At 46.5% G+C, this 24,543-nt stretch overlaps 1 protein-coding gene across 5 annotated transcripts in view; it reads right to left on the bottom strand.

The window, feature by feature from the left end:
• Window positions 1-21,315, bottom strand: part of REEP1 (receptor accessory protein 1) — a 218,155-nt gene extending 196,840 nt beyond the window's left edge. For all 5 annotated transcript variants that reach the window (XM_077477971.1, XM_077477970.1, XM_077477973.1 and 2 more), the window contains exon 1: window positions 21,015-21,315. In XM_077477971.1, the coding sequence (XP_077334097.1) occupies window positions 21,015-21,046 (32 nt within the window). In that variant the 5' untranslated portion in view covers window positions 21,047-21,315. The remainder of the gene's footprint in view (window positions 1-21,014) is intronic.
• Window positions 21,316-24,543: the final 3,228 nt, after the last annotated feature.

The raw sequence follows: 24,543 nt of genomic DNA, 5'->3' as shown, positions 1-24,543 counted from the left end.
CAAAACGTTTTCTGACGACAGAATTCAACGTCAGAAGTGACTTAATGTGTTGATTTGCTTTGTATGTGTTCTTTCATTTCGAAGCATGCCTAGTCTTGCTCTTCTGATTTTTCTTTTTTGATTTTTTTTTGGGCAGAAAACCATACTAATGAAAATAAAATCAGATGTTGTGGTCACATCAGACAAAAATTTTGGAGCCTGCACATCCAGTTTTTCTCTGATGAAAATTGGTGATCAGCTGTCAAAAGCAGCATACTTAGGATCAGAAAATCGGCAGATTGGACGAAATTTAACTTCAGATTTTCTGATCGTGTGTACGGGCCTTTAGATCAAAGGACAATCTCCTGCTCAGAATCTTCTATACACATCCGTACAGACTTCTGTAAATGATATGGTTGCACATTATTCTGAAAAGAAAGGTGTTTAATGGAAAAAAAAATCTCTTTGTTCATTAAACAAACACTCTGTTCCTGGGTGGGAAAAACTGCTACAAGGTAAGGTGTCTTTTCACAACATCTGAAGGCCTTTTTTTATTTTATTTTTTGTTCTTTTTTTTTTCTTTATAAAAATTCCCACAAGCAGCATTAATAAAATAAAAATAAATAAAAAATAAAAAAGTAGCCCAGGCTGCAATATTCACCTCTTGTGAATGTCTCCCCTAGAGCCAAATTGAGAGTATCATGGGCCTGGTGTCAAGGATTTTGGTGGGCCTTCTTATGTAAATAAATACAATTAAAACGCAAAAATGTTTTGCTAAAACATGGGGGGATGGACATTTACAAGCACCGATCTCCCTCTATGGCTAAGGAGAAGAAGTGGCTTTCAGCTGCTTCATTGAGAGCTATAAAGGGAAATCAGGTGGAGTTGTTGAGTAGGAGAAAGAGACACAGCAGCACGCTGTGTGGAAATGTCCATTGCTGGAAGGTGGACCTGCTGGTACCTTTTTGGGACCACGGAATAGATTACTGTCTGGGGAGTGCTGTTGTGGTGCGGAGAGCTGACCCACTAGAAGGAGGATAACTTTGGTGTGACCTACCATCTATATACAACGCTCCAATCTATATACCCTCTGGTAAGCGCACTCACTATACGGTGACGGGTACTTTGTGCGCTTTCAGAGTGTGTTGAATCACTGTGGTGTTTCTACTTAAGAACATAAGTGTTAACTATATGGACTTATACACAAACTCTTTATGAATGGATTTTTTGCATTGTCATTTTTATGCACTTTTTCGATTCTTATGCACTCGAGGTGTTTTTGATTGTATGAATCATTTATATATTAATTATTTATATATTTTTACTATTTTATTTCTTTTATACAATTGGTTAGAGGGCTGGCGCAGCTTTTTTGTATTCCTAAAGGGAAATCAGTGCTTGTAAATACTCCCCTACCACACAGATCGAGCAATTACAATACTGTCAGATACCCCTGCTGCAGGAGGTACCAGGAGCCTCTCATGGGTCGCCATACTGGCCCTGGGTCCTAGGTCATTCCGCACCTGCTGGCCCGAGTATATAGTAGGGGCCTGGAGCTGTAGCTCCAATAGACCCTACATTAATCTGGCCCTGGTCTCCCCGTGGTATTTTTTGCTGCCACAAGATGTCCTCAGTCTTCCATGGGTGTCATTCAACCTGGAAGACTGAGGACATATTGTGAGTGCTGGGCATCTTGACCCTGCCCACTAAGGCACTGCACTCACAGCGTATTGACACTGAAAACTGTGCTAATTTGATCCCGTCAGCAATGCTCTCTGCATTATCAAGGATCGGCCACTGTCAGGAACAGAACGAAGAGGGTCCTACATGTCAGGTGACCTGTCACCAAGTCTTTCTGAAGACTTCAAGGAAGGGTATGTACAAAATCAAGAGGAGAAAATATCACTGGCAGGGGATTGTACATCAAAAAAAGGTGGAGGGGGGGGGGTGTTTTTTGTTTCACTGAACACAAATGGGGAGGGGGGGGTTATTGCTGCTGCTGACACCAGTGAACCACTGTCAGTGACACCAACAAGGGGGGTTATTATTTCTGACACCAATGAATGGGTTATAATTGCAGGCCTCCGTGAAGCTGGAAACGACTTCCCAGTTCCATAAAATTTAGATCGGGGGGGCTGGACAAGGTGCATCTACCCCTTACTGTGGAACTTTTAGTAACTTTACAAATCGACATGAATAAATTCCTGACAAGTCATATTACACAGTAACAGTATTTGCTTTTTTAAAAAAAGCTCCACCTTTTAGCATTGTAAAGCAGCCAGTTTAGTGACTTTACCTAGCCTGAGATAATGTTTTCATTCTGCTGCAGGCAGGAGGAGGTATTTACTCAGTCTCCTCCCTGGCAATCAGACTGAAACAGGGACTTTGTAACAAGTCATTAACAGGGAATGACTTGAGTCAGACATTTGTGAACACAAAAACTGCACATGCACCAAGATTTACATGATTGTGCCAAAATAAAGATGGCTCTGTTCTTTTGGAGAGAAGGAGAGAAGCAGAGAAGCAGACGAAGGCTTTCTCTGCGGTGGTACTGTGATCTCTGTGATGTAACAGGATTACATTTACATATTATTTAGTGGGCAAGTGCTTAAAGGGGATCTCCACCCAAAAGGGGAAGCTCTGCTTGTTTGCTTCCTCCCCACTCCGCTGCCCCATTTGGTCTCTTTTGGGGGAGAGGGGAGTGGGTACCTGGTTTTGACAGGTACACGCTCCCACTTCTGTGTGACTTTGTCATGGCAGTCACCCGGAAGTTCAGCCCTTCTCCTCCTTCCCCCGCCGCCAGGCCATTCACAAAGGACAGCGCACTTCGCGCGTGCGCAGTAGGGAGGCAGCTGTGAAGCCACAAAGCTTTACTGCTGGGTTCCTTTACAAGAAATGGCGGCGGCACCACCAGAGAGCCAATCAAAAAATCGGCTGGGGTGAAAACACCGCTGGATTCCAGGACAAGTAATGCCGCGTACACACAACCGGACTTTTGAACGGACTTGGTCCGGCGGATAATCCGACTGACTTTGCAGCTGAGGTCTGCCGGTCTCAAACGAACGGACTTGGCGACACACGATCACTCCAAAAGTTCGGCGGATTCGAACGTGATGAAGTAAAATAAGGAAGTTCATAGCCAGTAGCTGCCCTAGCGTCGGTTTTAGTCCGTGGGATTAGCACACAGACGAACGGATTGTCCGCTAGAAAGCCAAGTGTGACGGACAGATTGGAAGAAAGTTTCATTTCTAGGTCCGCCGGACTTTGGGGAAGAAAAAGTCCGCTGGAGCCCACACATGATCGAATTGTCCGTCAGATTCAGTTCGCTGGACTAAGTGCCCATTCACACTACCGCGACTTGTCAGGCGACTTAGCCGCCTGACAAGTCGCGCTCTGTTCTGTACTATGGAACCGTTCTAATAGGAGCCACTCAAGTCGCTCCGACTTAGAAAAAGGTTCCTGTACTATTTTTGGGGCGACTTCAGATGACTTGCATTGACTTCTATACAGAAGTCATTTTGCAAGTCGCCGCTGAAGTTGTGTGCAGGTCGCGTCTGTGAGTCGCGCTGCAAGTCGCGTCGCCCCTGTGTGAATGGGCACACAGTCTGTTGAAAAGTCCGGTCGTGTGGCATAAGTGTCCTAATATTAAAATTCAGCAGCTACAGTATTTGTAGCTGCTGACTTTTAATTTTTGGCAAAAGGAGCCCGGAGCTCCTCTTTTACATGAAAAAATATATCTGATGTTAGATGTACTTTAAAATGATTGTAAACAATCACTTTGTAAAACAACCCATTTAGTTTAACCACTTGCCAACCAGCCACCGCAGTTGTACTGGTTACACAACGTCGTTTCGCAATGTGGCCACTAGCATGCGACCCCCGCTCGCTCCCCGAGCTGATGCGAGTGTCCGGAAAACACAATTACAGCCGGGCTCCCAAGATCGTCATTGACACACAGAGAACCGGGATCTGTGTGTGTAAACAAAGTATGAACAGCGATCTGCCATCTCCCCTACACAGTCCCCTCTCCCCTTCAGTTAGAACACACACCAGGGAATACATTAACCCCTTGATCGCCCCCTAGTGTTAACCCCTTTCCTGCCAGTGACATTTACACAGTAATCAGTGCATTTTTATAGCACTGATCGCTGTATTAATGCCAATGGTCCCAAAAATGTGTCAAAATTGTCTGACATGTCCGCTATAATGTCACAGTCCTGATAAAAATCTCAGATCGCCGCCATGGCTAGTAAAAAAAAAAAAGAATAATAAAAATGCTCATCACATCACAATGCTGATCACATTGATCATTGGAAGAGAGCAGGCTGAGTTCCTGAGCATTGTGTGCTCTCCTGCTTAGTGTGGTCAGTTTTTAAGCAATACAAAGAGAACAGGAGACTTTCTCATACAAGTATATGGTACAGTAGGCACATATCAGGAATATGAAATGTTGGGGTAACAAACATTTTACGTTTATATAAGTGGCATTATAGGTGGCGTTTAAAAAAAAAGTTTTACCCTGACCACATAACATATTTATGTTAAAAATACTTTATTGTCTTTAAAGGAAGGCACCTATGATTAGTACAGACGAGAATGGCACCTCACGGAGAATTCACGGCCTATGCATCCCATTGCATGCACTAGATCAGCAGTTTCCAGGGATGTAGCTCAAGTTTGGCCCAAAATCCATTGGCAGGAGAACAACAATGCCCCAATCCCTATCCTAACAGACAGCCTAAAACACTTAACCCTATAAGATCCACAGCATTTTTTTTCATCTCTCTCTGTTCTTCCTGTTCTCACTGGAGATAGGTTGAATGTGTGACTTTTGTATTTATCATACGTAAAACCTTTTATTTTTTCCAAATTCCATTAGTGTACATTTAACACTACCCTCCCCACCAACTGACAATGTTGTTGTCTGCTGTGCCTCCTGTTCTCATTCATCCAGAATGGTGTCTCACTAATATATGAGGTGTGTTGCTGGCTAGATCACCAGGTGAGAACAGAGGGAGAAAGCCAAAGAAAAGAAAACTGATGCAGCCTCCACATCTAATGTTCGGTAAGGTGCAACATTTTTGTTTTTGGGTTTATTACTGCTTTAACCACTTGCCGACTGCTGCATGCCGATATAAGTCAGCACAATGGCAGCAGTGGGCAAATGGGCGTACCTGTACGTCCCCTTTAATTGGCTTTGGTGTCCGCCGGTCTCCCGTCGATCGCGTCACGGAGCCACAGAACGGGGAAGTGCCTATGTAAACAAGGCATTTCCACGTTCTGCCTTGTGACATGACAGAGATCACTGCTCCCTGCCATGTGAGTTAAAGCCAATCCCACACACAGTTAGACCCCTTTCACACCAGGGCGTTTTGCAGGCGCTATAGCGTTAGAAATAGCACCTGCAATCCGCCCTAAATAAGCTGCACCATTGTTTGTAGTGTGAAAGCCCGAGGGCTTTCACACTACAGCGGTGCGCTGGCAGGACGTCAGGGAAAAGTTCTGGCAGCAGCTTCTTTGGAACGGTGAAGCAGCGTTGTGTTTATCGCTCCTCCACCGCTGCTTCCCATTGAAATCAATGGGGCAGCGCTGTAATACCGCCGGCAAAACACCGCTATTGCGGCGTATTGCCGGCGTTTTTAACCCTTTCTCAACCGCTAGCGGGGGGGGGGGTAAAAACGCCGCAAATAGTGCCGTTTTACCACCCACGTTATGGGCGGTGTGGTGTGTAAGGGGCCTTAGAATCAATCCCTAGGACACACTTAACCCCTTCATCTCCCCCTAGTGTTTAACCCCTTCCCTGTCAGTGTCATTTACACAGTAATCAGTGCATTTTTATAGCACTGATTGGTCCAATGTCTAAAGTGTCCGCCATAATGTCACAGTCACGATAAAAATCGCAAATTGCCGCCATTACTAATAAAAAAAAAATTAATAATAAAAATGCCCTAAAACTATCCCCTATTTTGTAGACGCTACAACTTTTGCGCAAACCAATCAATATACGCTTATTGCGATTTTTATTTATTTTTTACCAAAAATACGTAGAAGAATATATATCAGCCTAAACTGAGGAAAACATTTTTTTTTAGATATTTTTGGGGGATATTTATTACAGCAAAAAGTAAAAAATATTGCTTTTTTTTCAAAATTGTCACTTATTTTTGTTTGTAGTGCAAAAAATAAAAACCGCAGAGGTGATCAAATACCACAAAAAAAGCTCTATCTGTGGGAAAAAAAGGACGTCAATTTTGTTTGGGTGCAATGTCGCACAACCACGCAAAATGTCAGTTAAAGCAACGCAGTGCTGAATCGCAAAAAGTGCTCAGGTCAGGAAGGGGGTAATATCTTCCGGGGCTGAATCGATTAATGAAAATATTCACTAGGCCGCTATTGTGCGGGAGATGTCTTGCAAAGCACAGATGATTTTTTTTCAGTAAGCCCATTGACTACTCATCGTTAAGTAAAGGTTTTTGAAAAAGGGAATCCCAAATCGGCTTTTAGGGTGGAATCAATTATAAATTTGTTATAAAACTAAACAGTTTTACATCCCTTCCAATTTATAACCCAAACTGCTCAGAAAAGCTGTGTTATGCCGCGTACACACGATCAAACAAGCGGGTGGAAAAGTCCGGCAAACTCAAGTCCGCCGGACAATCCCCCTGTGTGTAGCCTCCGGCATACTTTTTTGACCCGACAGTACGGCGGACTTAGAAAGTAGTTTTGCACTCCAATCTTCCCGCCGGACTCGCATTTCGCGGGACAATCCGGCCGTGTGTGTGCCAGTCCGCCGTACTTTTGAAATGAACGGACTTTTCCCGCCCGGAGAAAAGTCCGCTCATTTCGAGCGGGTCTCCAGGTAGGCGTTGCCCACGAAGTAGACGTCGCTGGCCCCGCCACCTGGTATGGACTTAAAGGGGAACCCCAATGCCGAAAAAAAAACGGCGTGGGGGTCCCCGCAAAGTCCACAACAGACCCTTGTCTGAGCACGCTACCCGGTCGGCCAGGACAGGAGGGGCGAGCGAGCGCCCCCCCTACTGAGCCATACCAGGCCGCGTGCCCTCAACAAGGGGGTGCCTTGGGGAAGGGGGGGCCGTGCGGCCCCCCCCACCCCAAAGCACCTTGTCCCCATGTTGCTGAGGACAATGGCCTCTTCCCGACAACCCTGGCCGTTGGTTGTCGGGGTCTGCGGGCGGGGGGGCTTATCGGAATCCGGGAGCCCCCTTTAATAAGGGGGCCCCGGATACCGGCCCCCCACCTTATGTGAATGAGTATGGGGTACAATGTACCCCTACCCATTCACCTGTAAAATAAAGTACAAAAAAAACACAACGCACAAGATAAAATAATTTATTGCACAGCTCCGGGGGTCTTCCGTCTTCGGGGGTCTTCTCGCCGGACTCCTCCGCTATCTTCTTGTAGCTCTTTTGCTAGAGGAGGAGCCCGGCATTCTTCTTCATGGCCGCGGCCTCTTCTTCCGACTTCGGGGGTCTTGCCCCCTCTTCGGTTCTTCTGCCGGGCCACCGCGCCTTCTTATAGCTCTTTTACAGCCGGAGGCCTGGTCTTCTGAGCACGCTACCCGGTCGGCCAGGACAGGAGGGGCGAGCGAGCGCCCCCCCTACTGAGCCATACCAGGCCGCGTGCCCTCAACAAGGGCACGCGGCCTATATACATACAATATTAAAATAAAATCTAACTCTATTGACCATTAAACATTTATATACTAAATACTTGCTCAATGAACAGTGGACAGAGGCGGCTGGTGCTCCATTTTTTTTGGAGGGGGGGTGGCAAACAAAACCAACCCCTCAACACTTACCCCATCCACGACTGCCACTTCCCCTCCTTCTCGGCCATTGTGAAGTCCATACACAGCAGATAGACGAAGCAGTAGGAGAGCAGCCGGGTGGACAGAGCCAGGCCGTGGCACGCTCCAACAACAGAAATCGGCATCTTTCTCAGGCTGCATGGCAACTCTGCCTCTGCACGTCACCGCAGGAGACTGCAAGCTCATTGGTTGCTCCCCCCAACTCCTCCTCCTCCGCTCCTCTACCCCTCCTCTCCGATTCAACCACCACTGCACACATCGCGCAAGTGGGTGGGCTCAGGGTGCAGTGCTCTGTGCCTCAAGCCCACCCTTTTTTAAAGCCAATTACAGCCCCAGACTCTAATTATGTGCTTCTAAAAAAAAATAAAACAATTGAAATCCATGCATCCAGCCCCCTGCTTGTAGATTAGGGGCCGGGCGCATGGATGGGAGGGGGGGGGGGGCGGAAGCCCCTGCGCCCCTAATGAGCGGGCCGCCACTGTCTATAAATTGTACTTTACTACAAGGAAGCTGATCTATAAAAACTGAATCGAAGCTGAACCATACCATAAAGCTGGTTATACACTAGTAGATTTTTAAACAAACGTTTGTAAGAAAATTCTTAGGCCACGTACACACGCGGGGACTGTTCGCCCAACTTTGTCCGCTGAACAGTGTTTCGGCGGACAGTCCGCCCGTGTGTGGGCTTTCAGCGGACAGTTTCAGCGAACAGTCTGCTGAACAAAGTTTTTCGGAAATTCCGAAAAACTGTCCGCTGAAACTTGGTTTCAGCGAACAGTCCCCTCGTGTGTAGGCTTGTTCGTCAAACTAAGTTGCGCGCATGCTCAGAAAGGATTTACACGCCGAAAGTTGTAATGCAGTGTATAGGACGTCGTATTTTCCGTCCCGTCGTACGTGCCGTTCACGTCATCGCGCACGGTTTCAGCAAACTGTTCGTTCGTCGTGTGTGGGCAAGTCCGTCCATGCTAATTTTGAGCGGACTGTTTGCTGAAACTGTTTGACGGACAAAGTTGAGCGAACAGTCCCCGCGTGTGTACGCGGCCTTAGTGTATTTGATGATTTGTCATTTGAAGGTACTTCAAAATGTCATTTGCTTTCTGATAATGAAAACCACACACTGTACACTCTTAGAAATTAGTATGAAAAAAATTCCATCCTTCTCCTTTAAATTTTGTCATCACTGTGGTCACAAAGTTTTTTTTGTCCCCATTAACAATTGAAAAATCAAATGAACGTTCCTAAGATAAAAAAATCTCATATGAAATTGTTTGGCTGGCTTAAAGTGGCTGTAAACCTCAGTCATGAAATCTGAACAAAGCACATATATCTGTAGTGTTTAATTGTCTCTCTCCAAAGCTCTAATGACCCGTACACACGATCGGAAATTCCGCCAGCAAAAGTTTGATGTGAGCTTTTGGTCGGAAATTCCCACCGTGTGTATGCTCCATTGGACTTTTGCTGGCAGAATTCCTGCCGGCAAAAGATTGAGAGCAGGTTCCAATTCCAATGGGGAAAATTTCTATGCATGCTCGGAAACAATTCGACGCATGCTCCAAACTGCGTTCTTGACGGTCGAAAGGTCAGAGAACTTTTGTGTGTATGCAAGCCAAGCTTGGGCGGAATTCTGTCGGAAAAACCATCCAAGTCTTTTCAGATGGAAAATCCGCTCGTGTGTACGGGGCATTAGAGGTGTTTCTATCTGGTGCTTCCTCCTCTGTTATCAGCATGAATTACTTCCAAGATGTTTTCCCAACACATGAGATAAATTTGTGATGGGGGGGGGGGGGGGGGGGAGCTCAGCACACAGCTTGTGTATTCACAACACAGCTCTGTATCCTTCCTTCATTCCTGTGCAGTGTGTAAAGGGGGGGGGGCATGTTCCTTTCCTCCAATCAGCTCTCACGCACTGTAACTGCAGCTCTCCACCCTCTCCTCTGTGCTCCTTGCAGATGCAGAAAGACTTTATCACAAAGCTGCACTTTTGAAAGGATGTGGAGAAGAGAAGACTGCAGATGAACAGGTACAACGTATGTGAGAGGATTTGTATTATCTCTGTTTATCACCTGAAGCCAGTCACTTCACAGAGTATATGAGATGGTTTGCAACCAGTTTAACCCAGAGCAACCAAATTGGTTTTATCTTTCAGTTGAAGCAAGTATTTACTTGGTTACCAGAGGTTGCTCCACATTTGTTCCAGTTTGCTTTAAAACACTTTTTTCTATTACTCTATCCTGGCACAAATTTATGCTGATAGCTTCTAACTCTTCCTGGGGATTAGAGATATAGCTTTCAAACTGCAGGCACAAAACATTCAATGAAATAAATTCTTTTACTTTGGCTCTTGTATTTAGACAATATTTATCCCAGAATTCTGCTTTAAAGTGTAATGCCTCGTGCACACGATTGGACAACAAAACTGTGGAATTTTGCCCCAAGGGCATTGGCCCAAACTTGTCTTGCATACACACGGTCACACAAATGTTGGCCAACAATTACGAATGTAGTGACGTACTACCGTTGGGCTCCTTCTGCTAATTTCGTGTTAGTAGAAGTTTGGTGAGTGTTGATTTGAACTTTTCATTCTGCACTTTTCAGTTAATTTCTGAACAGCTGTTCGTCAATCAGACATGTTGGGGAATTGGAGAAGATAACTTGTTATTTATTATTGGCCTTGTAATACTTTGACGTTATTTTTTTGGTTGAATAATGATTTGATTTTGTAAATTTTCTATATTTTTGGATACATAGAATGCACTTTTTGGTTAAGTTCTTGTTAAAAGGGGATTCAAGTGACTTTGAATGTGGCATGGTTGTTGGTGTCGGATGGGCTGGTCTTAGTATTTCAAAAACTGCTGATCTACTGGGATTTTCACGCACAGCCATCTCTAAGGTTTACAGAGAATGGTCCGAAAAAGAGAAAATATCCAGTGAGCGGCAGTTGTGTGGAGTAAAATGTCTTGTTGATGTCAGAGGTCAAAGGAGAATAGACAAACTAGTTTTAGATGATAAATAGGCAACAGTAACTTAAATAACCACTCGTTACAACCAAGGTATGCAGAATACCATCTCTGAACGATCAAAACATCAAACCTTGAAGCAGATGGGCTACAGCAGCAGAAGACCACACTGGGTGCCACTCCTGTCAGGTAAGAACAGGAAACAGGCTCACCAAAATTGGACAATAGAAGATTGGAGAAACATTACCTGGTCTGATGAGCAACTGTGCACGCTATCATGTCACTATGGACCAAAATCTCTGAGGATTTTTTCCAAAACCTTGTTGAATCTATGCCACAAAGAATTATGGCAATTATGATTCTGACCTAGTCTGCCGGAAAGTCCGTTTGTGTGCATGCGGCATAAGACTTCCTATTGCTAGCCATGTTTGAACCCAGCCTTGTGCTGGTCAGAGGAGTCACTGGAGACACATGCCCAGGTCTCCAGACAACCCAAATCTCTGTTTCAGGGTAGTTAAGGGTAGATGCCCTATAATCAGAGACACCCCTCCATAACAGTCATCTCATCTAGTGCCCTCTATCAGATCTTCTGATCAACAAAGCCTAAAAACTCCCTAAAAATATGTGTACAAATGGTCAAAATGGCTTAAAAACCCTCACTTTCAAAGTGTGAATTGGGGCTAATACAAAGTTTTTGTTAAATATCACATACAATGGGGGGGGGGCATGGATAGCATGAAGGAGAGAGGACACGTCTTGCTGAAGCTCCGATCCTGACCCTACATTCATCCTCATCCTGCTCCCTCGGACCCAGATACTCACCTGCTGGCCCCCAAAAACCTTCCTCCATACCAGCATGTACTCCGGATGGGTCCCCCTAAGACCCACTGCACACAATCTGGCCCGAAAGCTCCTCGCCCTCTATGCCGGCGGCCATCTTGCCCACAAGGCCGCACACTGCTCTGATGGCTGCAAGCACCCAGACCACTGCAGAGACAGGGGCTGCTGAATCCCCCACGGGAGCGGAGATCCTGGCAGCTATTACAGCCTGCAAAGAATCCCTGATGGCCAAAATTGATTTCCTGACCATGGATGTCAGCCTCATCTGCCAGGACATGGATAAGTTCCAGTCCCACATCTCAGAGGTGGAGGACAGGGTCACCACGGTGGTACGTTCAGACTCCAGGGAGATAAAAGCTCTGCAGCTTCAGGTTAAAGCGCACCAAGAGAGTGCTATTGGCACTAACAACCACCTTAGGCAGAATATCATCCGCATCCTGGGTTTACCTGAGAGAGCTGGGGCCCCATTCACTGAGCAGCTGCAGTCCACCCTGTTTAACGACTTGACCACTGGGCACTTAAACACCCTTAATAACCAGACCAATTTTAAGCTTTCAGTGCTCTCACATTTTGAATGACAATTACTCAGTCACGCATCACTGTACCCATATGAAATTTTTGTCCTTTTTTTCACACAAATAGAGCTTTCTTTTGGTGGTATTTAATCACCGCTGGGTTTTTTATTTTTTGTGCTATAAAAGAAAAAAGAAAATTCTGTTAAAAAAAAAGTTTATAAAATTTAGCAGATTAGTAATTTTTCTTCATACATTTTGGCCAAAATTTATACTACTACATATCTTTGCTAAAAATAAGTACAAATTGGTGGATATTATTTGGTTTTTGTGAAAGTTATAGAGTCCACAAGCCAATGGTGCCAATATCTGAAAATTGATCACACCCGAAGTACTGACAACCTATCTCATTTCTTGAGACCCTAACATGCCAGAAAAGTACAAATACCCCCCAAATTACCCCTTTTTGGAAAGGAGACAAGGTATTTAGTAAGAGGCATGGTGAGGTTTTTGAAGTTGACGTTTTTTCCTACAATTCTTTGCAAAATCAAGATTTTTTTTCCTTTTTTTTTCACAAAATTGTCATATTATCAGGTTATTTCTCACACACAGCATATGCATACCACAAATTACACCTCAAAACACATTCCGATACCACATGTGTGAGACTTTTACACAGCGTGGCCACATACAGAGGCCCAACATGCAGGGAGCACCATCAGGCGTTCTGGAGCACCCAGGCCAATTCTGACATTTCTCCCCTACATGTAAAAATCATAATTTATTTGCTAGAAAATTACACAGAACCCCAAAACATTATATATGTTTTTTTAGCAAAGACCCTAGAGAATGCAATGGTGGTCGTTTTTATAACACACGGTATTTGCGCAGCAATTTCTCGACCGCGTTTAAAAAAAAAACTGTTTTGTGCTTTAAAAAAAACAAAACAGTAAAGTTATCCCAATGTTTTTGTATACTGTGAAAGATGAAGTTACGCTGAGTAAATAGATACCTAACATGTCACCCTTCAAAATTGCACACGCTCGTGGAATGGTGCCAAAACGTCGCTACTTAAAAATCCCCATAGGCGACGCTTTAAATTTTTTTACTGGTTACATGTTTTGAGTTACAGAGGAGGTCCAGGGCCAAAATTATTGCTCTCGCTCTAACGTTCGCAGCGATACCTCACATGTGTGGTTTGAGCACCGTATACACCATATGCATGCGTTCGCTTCTGCATGCGAGCGCATGGGGACAGGGGCGCTTTAAAAAATGTTTTACTTTTTTATTGTTCATTTTACTTTATTTATTTTAGTTTGACATTTTTTCCCCAAAAATAAATTTTTTGATCACTTTTATTCCTATTACAAGGAATGTAAACATCCCTTGTAATAGGAATATGGCATGACAGGTCCTCTTTACAGTGAGATATGGGGTCAATAAGACCACGCATCTCACCACTAGGCTGGGAAGCCAAAAAATAAAAATAAATAAATAAATAAAATAAAAATGGCAGGTTATTGCAGAGTATTGGCAGGGTATTGGGTATTGCAGAGTATTGGTAGGGTATTGCAGAGTATTGGCAGGGTATTGGGTATTGCAGAGTATTGGTAGGGTATTGCAGAGTATTGGCAGGGTATTGGCAGAGTATTGAGTATTGGCAGGGTATGGCAGGCTATTGGCGGGTATTGCAGAGTATTGGTGGGTATTGCAGAGTATTGCAGAGTATTGGCAGGGTATTGGGTATTGCAGAGTATTGGAAGGGTATTGCAGAGTATTGGCAGAGTATTGCGTATTGCAGAGTATTGACAGGGTATTGCGTATTGCAGAGTATTGGCAGGGTATTGCAGAGTATTGGCAAGGTATTGCAGAGTATTGGCAGGGTATGGCAGGGTATTGCAGAGTATTGGCAGGGTATTGCATATGGCAGGGTATTGCGTATTGCAGAGTATTGGCAGGGTATTGCAGAGTATTGGCAGGGTATTGCATAGTATTGGACGGGTATTGCAGAGTATTGGCAGGAAATTTAGTGGTTCAATTTCGGTGAGCAGCGATGTGGGCACTGCAGATGCAGCCAACAGCGCTGCTGACACCGATCTCTTCCCCCTCCGCTGTACCGATCGGTGCAGAGAGGGGAGGGAGGAACCGGCGTCCTCTTTCCCCCCACTTGATCCCAATACTCCAATCCCAGTGAGGACTTTTGCTAGCTAAAGCAGACCCCCTTCCCCGCTCCAGTCCTAGGACTGGACCCCTACTCTGCAAGTTACCTTGAATTTGCAGTAGACCTTATCAAGCTATTGGACAAAATATCACATTTTGCCTGCTACAAGTTTTGGTTAAAGGGCATAGACCTGCTCTGGGCTCTATCTAGTTATAAAGATGGCCACAGACCTGGGCAGGGTAGGCACCTCAGTGCCCTCATGGGTTCTTGTACTTGGTTTTACATTTTAGTTATGTGTTGTTTTCTATATTCTGTTTTTTCTTTATTGTAGTAAGAAGAGCCGGCAAAACTGTAAGCTTAGCAGCTACGACTAAGGCTATTGCCGAAACGCGTCAGTTTATTATTTTATTGTAATTCTGATGTACCAATAAACAACACTTAGGATTACAGTTTTGCCGGCTCTTTTTACTACTGTTGTATTGGAGTGTGTTAGGATACATTGAGCCTCAGCACCTGTGAGTGAACCTGGTGTATGGATTGAGTTATCCCTGCAGAGAGCACTGTTACCTTTCTTGTTTTTTTTTTTCTTTATGCTATGTCCTGGTGTTGGATCCCTTGGTCTTTGCTGCTCCCAAGATGCTCTAGGAGACCCCTGAATATCCCACACATTGCCATTCATGCTTCCTCCTACAATGGCACCACAGAATAGCTTCATGTTCACTGTCCTATCCTGGAATGTTTGTGGATTAAATTCCAAATTCAAACAGGCTCTGCTGTTCCGCTACCTTAAATTCTATTCCCCTAACCCAAGGATAGGTAATTAGCGGACCTCCAGCTGTTGCAAAACTACAAGTCCCATCATGCCTCTGCCTCAGGGTGTCATGCTTATAACTGTCAGAGTTTTGCTATGCCTCATGGGACTTGTAGTTCTGCAACAGCTGGAGGTCCGCTAATTGCATATTCCTGCCCTAACCTAATACTGTTACAGGAGACACATCTTGTGGGCAGAAAACTAATGTCACTTAAAAAAACACGGCTGCATAGAGCAATTCACGCCCCATACTCCTCCTTTGCCCGAGGGGCATCTGTGCTGATTTCGAAGCCCTTCCCATGCGAGGTCGAACATGTTCACACAGATCCCCAGTGTGGTAGTATTGAAATTCTGGGGACAACGTTATATTGTGACAAATGTCTATTTACACCCCCCCACTCTTTTCTTCTGCATTACTATATGTTATCATGGAAAATAGCCCTGTATTGTCCTGCCAAATTAATCCTTATGGGTGACTTTAATGCCATCCTAGCCCCAGACCTAGATAAGCCCAATCCCCCCAAACATTTCTCCACACACTTGAAGGCATGGGCTCAAGCGATGGGGGTGGGTGAAGTATGGAGATGGAAGCACCCCACAGACAGTTCATACTCCTGCTTTTCCACAACCCACAAAATGGCCTCCCACATAGATTTGGCTTTTGCCAACCCATCTCTAATGTCAGACGTGCTGGATACCACCTACCTGCCTAGCGGCTTTTCCGACCACAACCCCTTGAAACTCACTATCCGCGCACCATGCTGCGGCACTTCTGCTCTGTGGAGACTTGGGCCCCAATGGATTGCTCACCTGGAGATAGTAGACAAATCCCCCCCCCCACTGAATATTAGAAGCATAATTCAGGGACGATGCCTTTAATGCGTCCACATGAGGCCACTATATTTCCTCTATCTAGGCAGTTTGCAGAGACCAGGAGGCAACGGTGACATCCCTACAGGAGACCGTCGATTCCTGCTCTGCTGAATATGCTGCAGACCCTTCTGAGTCCAAGTTTAGTGAGCTTCAGGGTAAAAAGAGGGACTTACATCTCAGTTTGGCTGAGGCTACCAGACTTGACCTTTACAACAATAAGCAAAGATTGTTCGCACAGGGGGACCGAAATGAACGCCTATTAGCAATGTTAGCACAACACGACCGACCGCTGACTTTAATCCCAGAAATCAGGTCTGCTTCGGGTGGGTCGGTCTCCTCGCCACAAGAAATACTAGATGCCTTTAGGCAATTCTATGGTAGGCTCTACACATCCTTACCGCCACAGAATTTCGATCCCAGGGATTTGGCAGAACATTTGGACCCCTTGGCTCTGGGATGGCTGTCGGATGAGGAGCGTGCCAGATTGGTGGTACCAATCATCCCGGAGGAGGTCATGGATGCAATTAAATCCTTCCCTGCGGGGAAGTCCCTGGGCCCTGCTGGCCTCCCCATTGAGTTCTGCAGGACTCATGGGAATCGACTTTTACCGATTTTGGCCTCCCTCTACTAACACTGTCTGGAATCAGGGGAACTACCGGCCTCCATGTACCATGCTCACGTGGTGTTGATCCACAAACCACAAAAAGATCCCACCCTTTGTGCCTCTATAAGACATATACAAGTACTTTTTGGCCACTCAGCTGGTCACGGTAGCGTGGTGGCTAATTTTAGATGCTACCAACTCCACGGTGCTACTGGAAGTGGCAGTGGTGCAGTCTCTAGAGGCCTTAAAATTCATACTTTTTCGTGGCCCCATGCTCCCTATAAACTAACTCCATCTATGATAACTACCTTACAGGCATGGGAAGCAGGTCTAAAACTTGAACAATATCCCAAGGACGCACACTCCCCAAATGCCCCACTGTGGTTCAACCCCAATCAAGCACAATTCTACATGATACTAGAGCCTCACGCCTGGACCAAATTCAACGTTAAACCACTTTCCCAACTGGTTGAAGACAACTCCTTGATTTCACTATCTCTCCTCCTCTCCAAATTTAATGTTCCAGAATCATATTTCTTTAGATATTTACAACTCTCCCATGCCTTCAGCTGCCAATTCCCCCACTCTTTCCCCCAACTTATACAGGCTTCTCTGGAAGATGTCCTTAGGCTTAACAGTACAAAAAAAGAAAAAAAACTTCCCAGATCTCATCTCTTCAGAGTTTCACTACCAGTTATGGAAAAACTCAGGGCCCCTTGGCTCCACAATGTCCTTGAACTCGATGGTGATGACTGGAATGATATCTCGGACTTCCCATTCCGGTCCTTAGTTTCCCTCAGAGATCATTTAATACAGTTTAAGCTAATCTACCGGGCCTACTATACCCCATACAGGCTACACAAAATTAACTCCAGCCTCCCCCCTGGAGTGCTGGAGATGTGGGGGAGCCCCGGGAGACTTTACCCACATTTTCTGGACCTGCCCAGCTATTGCAGGGTTCTGGGAGGAGGTGCTATCATACATCCGCTCAGTCAGTAAAATCAAAATACAGCCATCCGTGTCAATAGGCCTGCTAGGACTTGTTGAGCAGTTAATTCCCACTGTGGCAGGGTGCACTATGGTGGGTCTGCTACTGTTTTATGCAAGGAAAGCATCACACTTCACTGGAAGAAACCAGCATCACCCACAAGCATTTTCTGCAAACAGCTGGTGAATAAGAACCTACCCCTTTATAAAGACACATATGTCAAGAGAGGTGGTAAATGGTTAGCAGGGTCGTCCACAGCATGATTTAAGCTTCTTTGGGTGAATGTGGAGTAGCCCTTCCTCAAATACACCCCCCATCAGACCAATTCTTCCCACAATATGGTGGTCTGGGAGGACTGTTCTTCCCTTTTCTTTCTTTTTGTTTGTTTTTCTTTTCATTTAGTTTTATATAAGGCGTTCAGACTCCTGTGGGAGCAGGAATGATAATACCTCTGCTGACATCAAAGGTGACATGCACCTCATTGAAGTTGATCCAGTACCAAAATAAACATATGTGACCCATGCGTGGGCCACCTTTCTGTTATCTGTATGCTATATGTCAACTACCTGTATGTGGTTGTAACACCAATAAAAATATAAAAAAAAATATATATATATATATATATATATATATACACATATATATATATATATATATATATATATATATATATATATATATCACATACAATGGACTAAACTACATGGTCAGACAGCTGCTAAGGAATTACACATCCTACCACGCCCTGCAGAGCCAGGAGCTGGAATGGACAATGGTACCATGCAAAAGCCATAGAGAAAAATATGCTATGTACAAAAGCCTGCTTAAAAAAGACCCAATCAAAGCATACTATTGAGCTTTTCTTTGCCTAAACTGAATTAGAAAACTACATAGAATATTTTTAGTTGATATGAAAAACAAAGACACTTTCCCTTTTTCTAGAGTGAAAAAACAACGGGCCTTAATTGTCAAGGTGCTAGAAAAGAGAACTCTCTGTAGTGTCCTACAACAGCCTTTTTCTTATTAAAGTTCCTGTAATGAGTACTGTAAGGCCGGTCATAGATGGTGAAAATGTATTTCCTGCAACCACGAGTTGCAAGAAAGAAATTTGCACAATTCCCCCATCAATACAGATAGTGCTGACAGGGGAATTCCTCCTGCCAAGGCATTGTATTCTCCAAAAGGGGAGGGGGGGGGGGGGCGTCTCTGCAGTAATTGTTGCTAGCAGCTATAGAAGCCACTAGAGATAATTGCAAGTAAAATCCGGCAGGCTGGTTGTACCCAAGTTGATTGATTGATCAACTTGGTACATTCAGCCTGCCCATACACGGTTCGACTCTCTGCCCGTTCCTGCTGAACAGGCCGAGATTTGAACTGTCTACAGTCAGCCTTAGTATTTCCTTAGAACAGGGGTCTCCAAACTGCTGCCCGACGGCCAGATGTGGCCCTTTGCTAGCCTTTATCCGGCCCCAACAAGGGGGCACTATTTCTTCGACTGAAACCAATGATGGGATACTATTCCTCCTACTAATAGGGGCACTACTCCTCCCACTCCTCCAAACTTAAGGCCATATTAATTCTCACTGATGCTGGGCCTGGGACATTTTCTGCCCCCGCTGGCCACATACCGGCCCTCCTAAAGTCTGAAGGACAATAAACTGCCCCTTTGTCAGAAACCCCTGCCCTAGAGCAACCTTTTTCAACCATGGTTCAGTGGAACCCTAGGGTTCTTCCTGAGGTTCTCAGGGCTTCTTTGAGCAGTAAGCACTGGTGACTTGATCTACCTCTTACATTGACCAACAATGCAAGGGACAATTCTGCAATGAACACTGATCCTAGGGAACACCAACATTTTTACTGTCCATATTTCTTTACTGTTATTATTATTCATTTGTTTTAGTGTTTACCACTAAAAATATTATGGTACTGAGCAAAGAAGGATGTCAAGAAAATCATTTGCCCAGGGTGTCAAAAATGCCAAGATTGCTACATTATTTTTTTTCTTATATATAAAACGTTATAGTAAGTGATCACACTAAGATACAGTGATATAATTATTTTTAGAGTGGGATTCCTGGTGGGGAAAATTTTGGGTTTCACTTACATTGACCAATGAAGCCAAATTAGAAAAGAAAAAAGTAAATTATTATGCAATTGCAAGGAAAGCAAATGCAATACAGTAAATATTTATGCAATAGGTTTGCTTTGAATAGCTATGGCCACTTATACAGTTTTTATAGTCTAAATGGGGATGGGACCCTTACTAACTGGTCAGACCATAGAATGTCTTAGGATCAGCATCTGCTATTAGTCCTCTGAGACCTGGAAGAAAAAAAATGAAGGGGAAAAAAGGTAAAAAAAAAAGGCTGTCCTATAGCAACCAATGTTAGTTTCCATTCCCCAGTTGTCAATTTCCAGTGCAGGTATGGATGTCATTCATCACTACCGGCCAATACAGACATTTTCCATGACCATCGTTGTGTTCCATTGTAAAAGAGACAGCCAAGTAAGACAATACAATGGATACCGGCAGGAAACAGATAGTCTGGCCCTGCAATTTTACTCGTAACTTGATTTGAAAATATTTTTACAGTATCACTATATTCTACAAATCATACGCCAGTATTTGCAAACATCACAAAATAAACTGTAATAATAAAGAAATAAACACACTGCATAGATTGTCTTTCCGGTGGGCCTTGCTATACATGAGCCCCATCCCTACTGCAGCACTCTCATAGAATTATAAGATATGACATTGCAAATACAGGAATGTCTGTCTGGACATGTTTTGCCCCCCGAGCTACTTCATAGCAGCTGTGCCTTTAATAAATATTTGATTGCTGACCCCCATCACTGTCACTTAGCTGAAGCTCAGCCTCACAATCCATTACTGTGACAATTCTAATATGCAGATTGTAGAATTGACTTTACATACACAACATGCCTTGCATTATGCTGTGCAATATTAAGATAAAAAACAAAGGCCAGTGTGCTGCCAACCCTCTTCTTCCATTTCACACTGATAAAAACTGAAATCAGTTTGCTCTGGGTTATTGCACATCATCTTTACACTGCTGATCCCCAATAGAGTACAGTAATAGGTAATATACAGAGCAGAGCAGTCATTGCAGAGCCCCCTGGCGGTGTCACCGTGTAACTCCCCTTTATTCCCATGCACAAACAAAGGCTGTTTATAAATCATCATTATCTATACCATGCAAAGACCCTTATGATAAAAAATCTTACAGCTGAAATGAATAAGCAACATGCATCCCTGTACAAATAGAGAGCCCCTGGGATGGTATTTTCTGTTTCTAACAGTTGCAACTCATGGGATAAGACAACAGCTATATATAGCGTTGGCAGATCACCTTGCACTGACACAGGGAACAGTGTCCCTTGCAGGCAGGGTGGACACACACACATGTCACACATGTCACACAAGGGTGGGTACTCACACTACAAGCCGGGATATGATCCATGACACCATGGTTGGGGGGTGATGATGGTCAGCTGTGTCCTGCAGACAATAAGCTATTTGCACTGGATTCTATCTGTCACAAGCAGAAGCAAGGGAGATCTGAGCCATTGGGTGCTGGGCACTGGGCAGAGGATCCAGCTGTTGGCACTGGGCAGGGATAGGCTCTCTCTTTCCCCCAGGCAGTGTTGTCACCAAATGCTTTCACAGGGTGGGAGAGGGCCAGGCAAGGAGAAGCAAATCTCTAAGCAGCTGCCCTGCTTCTCCTGCGATCATATTCAGGGAAGGAGGAGTGAAGGAGAGGGGAGGGAGGCTGATGTATACAGCATGCTTCCAACAACCTGCAATTCACCCAATACAGCCTGTCCTGGCTTCACACTGCTGCTGGACAGGGACCCCCAAACTTCTTTCTGTTAGAGGGGTGCTGGGACCCCCAAGCTTCTGTCTGCTAGAGGGGTGCTGGGACCCCCAGGCTTCTGTCTGATAGAAGGGTGCTGGGACCCCCAGGCTTCTGTCTGTAAAAGGGGGGCTGGGACCACCAGGCTTCTGTTTGCTAGAAGGGTGCTGGGACCCCCAGGCTTCTGTCTGTAAGAGGGGGGCTGGGACCCCCAGGCTTCTGTCTGCTAGAAGGGTGCTGGGACATACAGGCTTCTGTCTGCTAAAAGGTTGCTGGGACTCCCAGGCTTCTGTCTGCTAGAGGGGTGCTGGGACCCCCAGGCTTCTGTCTGCTAGAAGGGTGCTGGGACCCCCAGGTTTGTGTCTGCTAGAAGGGTGCTGGGACCCCCAGGCTTCTGTCTGCTAGAAGGGTGCTGGGACCCCCAGGCTTCTGTCTGCTAGAGGGGTGCTGGGACCCCCAAGCTTCTGTCTGCTAGAAGGGTGCTGGGACCCCCAGGCTTCTGTCTACTAGAGGGGTACTGGGACCACCAAGCTGCTGTCTGCTAGAAGGGTGCTGGGACCCCCAGGCTTCTGTCTGCTAGAAGGGTGCTGGGACCCCCAGGCTTCTGTCTGTTAGAAGGGTGCTGGGACCCCCAGGCTTCTGTCTGCTAGAGGGGTGCTTGGACCCCCAAGCTTCTGTTTGCTAGAAGGGTGCTGGGACCCCAGGCTTCTGTCTGCTAGAAGGGTGCTGGGACCCTCAGGCTTCTGTCTGCTAGAGGGGTGCTGGGACCCCCATGCTTCTGTCTAATAGAAGGGTGCTGGGACCCTGAGGCTTCTGTCTGATAGAAGGGTGCTGGGACCCCCAGGCTTCTGTCTGATAGAAGGGTGCTGGGACCCCAGGCTTCTGTCTGCTAGAAGGGTGCTGTGATCCCCAGGTTTCTGTCTGCTAGAGGGGTGCAGGGACCCCAGGTTTCTCTCTGCTAGAAGGGTGCAGGGACCCCCAGGTTTGTGTCTGCTAGAAGGGTGCTGGGACCCCCAAGCTTCTGTCTGCTAGGAGGGTGCTGGGACCCCCAGGCTTCTGTCTGCTAGAGCGGTACTTGGACCCCCAGGCTTCTGTCTGCTAGAAGGGTGCTGGGACCCCCAGGCTTCTGTCTGCTAGAGGGGTACTGGGACCACCAGGCTTCTGTCTGCTAGAGGGGTGCTGGGACCCCCAGGCTTCTGTCTGCTAGAGGGGTACTGGGACCACCAGGCTTCTGTCTGCTAGAGGGGTACTGGGACCACCAGGCTTCTGTCTGCTAGAGGGGTGCTGGGACCCCCAAGCTTCTATCTGCTAGAAGGGTGCTGGGACCCCCAGGTTTCTGTCTGCTATAGGGGTGCTGGGACCCCCAGGCTTCTGCCTGCTAGAGGGGTGCTGGGACCCCCAGGCTTCTGTCTGCTAGAAGGGTGCTGGGACCCCCAGGCTTCTGTCTGTTAGAGGGGTGCTGGGACCCCCAGACTTCTGTCTGCTAGTAGGGTGCTGGGACCCCCAAGCTTCTATCTGCTAGAAGGGTGCTGGGACCCCCAGGCTTCTGTCTGCTAGAAGGGTGCTGGGACCCCCAGGCTTCTGCCTGCTAGAGGGGTGCTGGGACCCCCAGGCTTCTGCTTGCTAGAGGGGTGCTGGGACCCCCAGGCTTCTGTCTGCTAGATATTATAAAAGGGTGCTGGGACCCCCAGGTTTCTGTCCGCTGTATATCATAAAAGGGTGCTGGGACCCCTAGGTTTCTGTCTGCTAGATATTATACAAGGGTGCTGGGACCCCCAGGCCTCTGTCCACTAAATATTATAAAAGGGTGCTGGGACCCTCAGGCTTCTGTCCGCTGGATATTATAAAAGGGTGCTGGGACCCCCAGGCTTCTGTCTGCTAGAAGGGTGCTGGGACCCCAGGCTTCTGTCTACTAGATACTATACAAGAGTGCTGGGACCCCCAGGCTTCTGTCCGCTAGATATTATAAAAGGGTGCTGGGACCCCCAGGCTTCTGTCCGCTAGATATTATAAAAGGGTGCTGGGACCCCCAGGCTTCTGTCCGCTAGATATTATAAAAGGGTGCTGGGACCCCCAGGCCTCTGTCCACTAGATATTATAAAAGGGTGCTGGGACCCCCAGGCTTCTGTCTGCTAGAAGGGTGCTGGGATCCCCAGGTTTATGTCTGCTAGAGGGGTGCAGGGACCCCAGGTTTGTGTCTGCTAGAAGGGTGCAGGGACCCCCAGGTTTGTGTCTGCTAGAAGAGTGCTGGGACCCCCAAGCTTCTGTCTGCTAGGAGGGTGCTGGGACCCCCAGGCTTCTGTCTGCTAGAGGGGTACTTGGACCCCCAGGCTTCTGTCTGCTAGAAGGGTGCTGGGACCCCCAGGCTTCTGTCTGCTAGATATTATAAAAGGGTGCTGGGAACCCCAGGCCTCTGTCCACTAGATAGTATAAAAGGGTGCTGGGACCCTCAGGCTTCTGTCCGCTGGATATTATAAAAGGGTGCTGGGACCCCAGGCTTCTGTCTGCTAGAAGGGTGATGGGATCCCCAGGTTTCTGTCTGCTAGAGGGGTGCAGGGACCCCAGGTTTGTGTCTGCTAGAAGGGTGCAGGGACCCCCAGGTTTGTGTCTGCTAGAAGGGTGCAGGGACCCCCAGGTTTGTGTCTGCTAGAAGGGTGCTGGGACCCCCAGGCTTCTGTCTACTAGAGGGGTACTGGGACCACCAAGCTGCTGTCTGCTAGAAGGGTGCTGGGACCCCCAGGCTTCTGTCTGCTAGAAGGGTGCTGGGACCCCCAGGCTTCTGTCTGCTAGACGGGTGCTGGGACCCCCAGGCTTCTGTCTGTTAGAAGGGTGCTGGGACCCCCAGGCTTCTGTCTGCTAGAGGGGTGCTTGGACCCCCAAGCTTCTGTTTGCTAGAAGGGTGCTGGGACCCCAGGCTTCTGTCTGCTAGAAGGGTGCTGGGACCCTCAGGCTTCTGTCTGCTAGAGGGGTGCTGGGACCCCCATGCTTCTGTCTAATAGAAGGGTGCTGGGACCCTGAGGCTTCTGTCTGATAGAAGGGTGCTGGGACCCCCAGGCTTCTGTCTGATAGAAGGGTGCTGGGACCCCAGGCTTCTGTCTGCTAGAAGGGTGCT

Source organism: Lithobates pipiens, unplaced genomic scaffold (assembly GCF_037356315.1).
Source record: "Lithobates pipiens isolate NorthernLeopardFrog02 unplaced genomic scaffold, aLitPip1_a1.2 Scaffold_13, whole genome shotgun sequence".
NCBI lineage: Eukaryota > Metazoa > Chordata > Amphibia > Anura > Ranidae > Lithobates > Lithobates pipiens.
The sequence above is the reverse complement of the archived record's forward strand: the minus strand, read 5'-3'. Positions and strand labels throughout refer to the sequence as shown.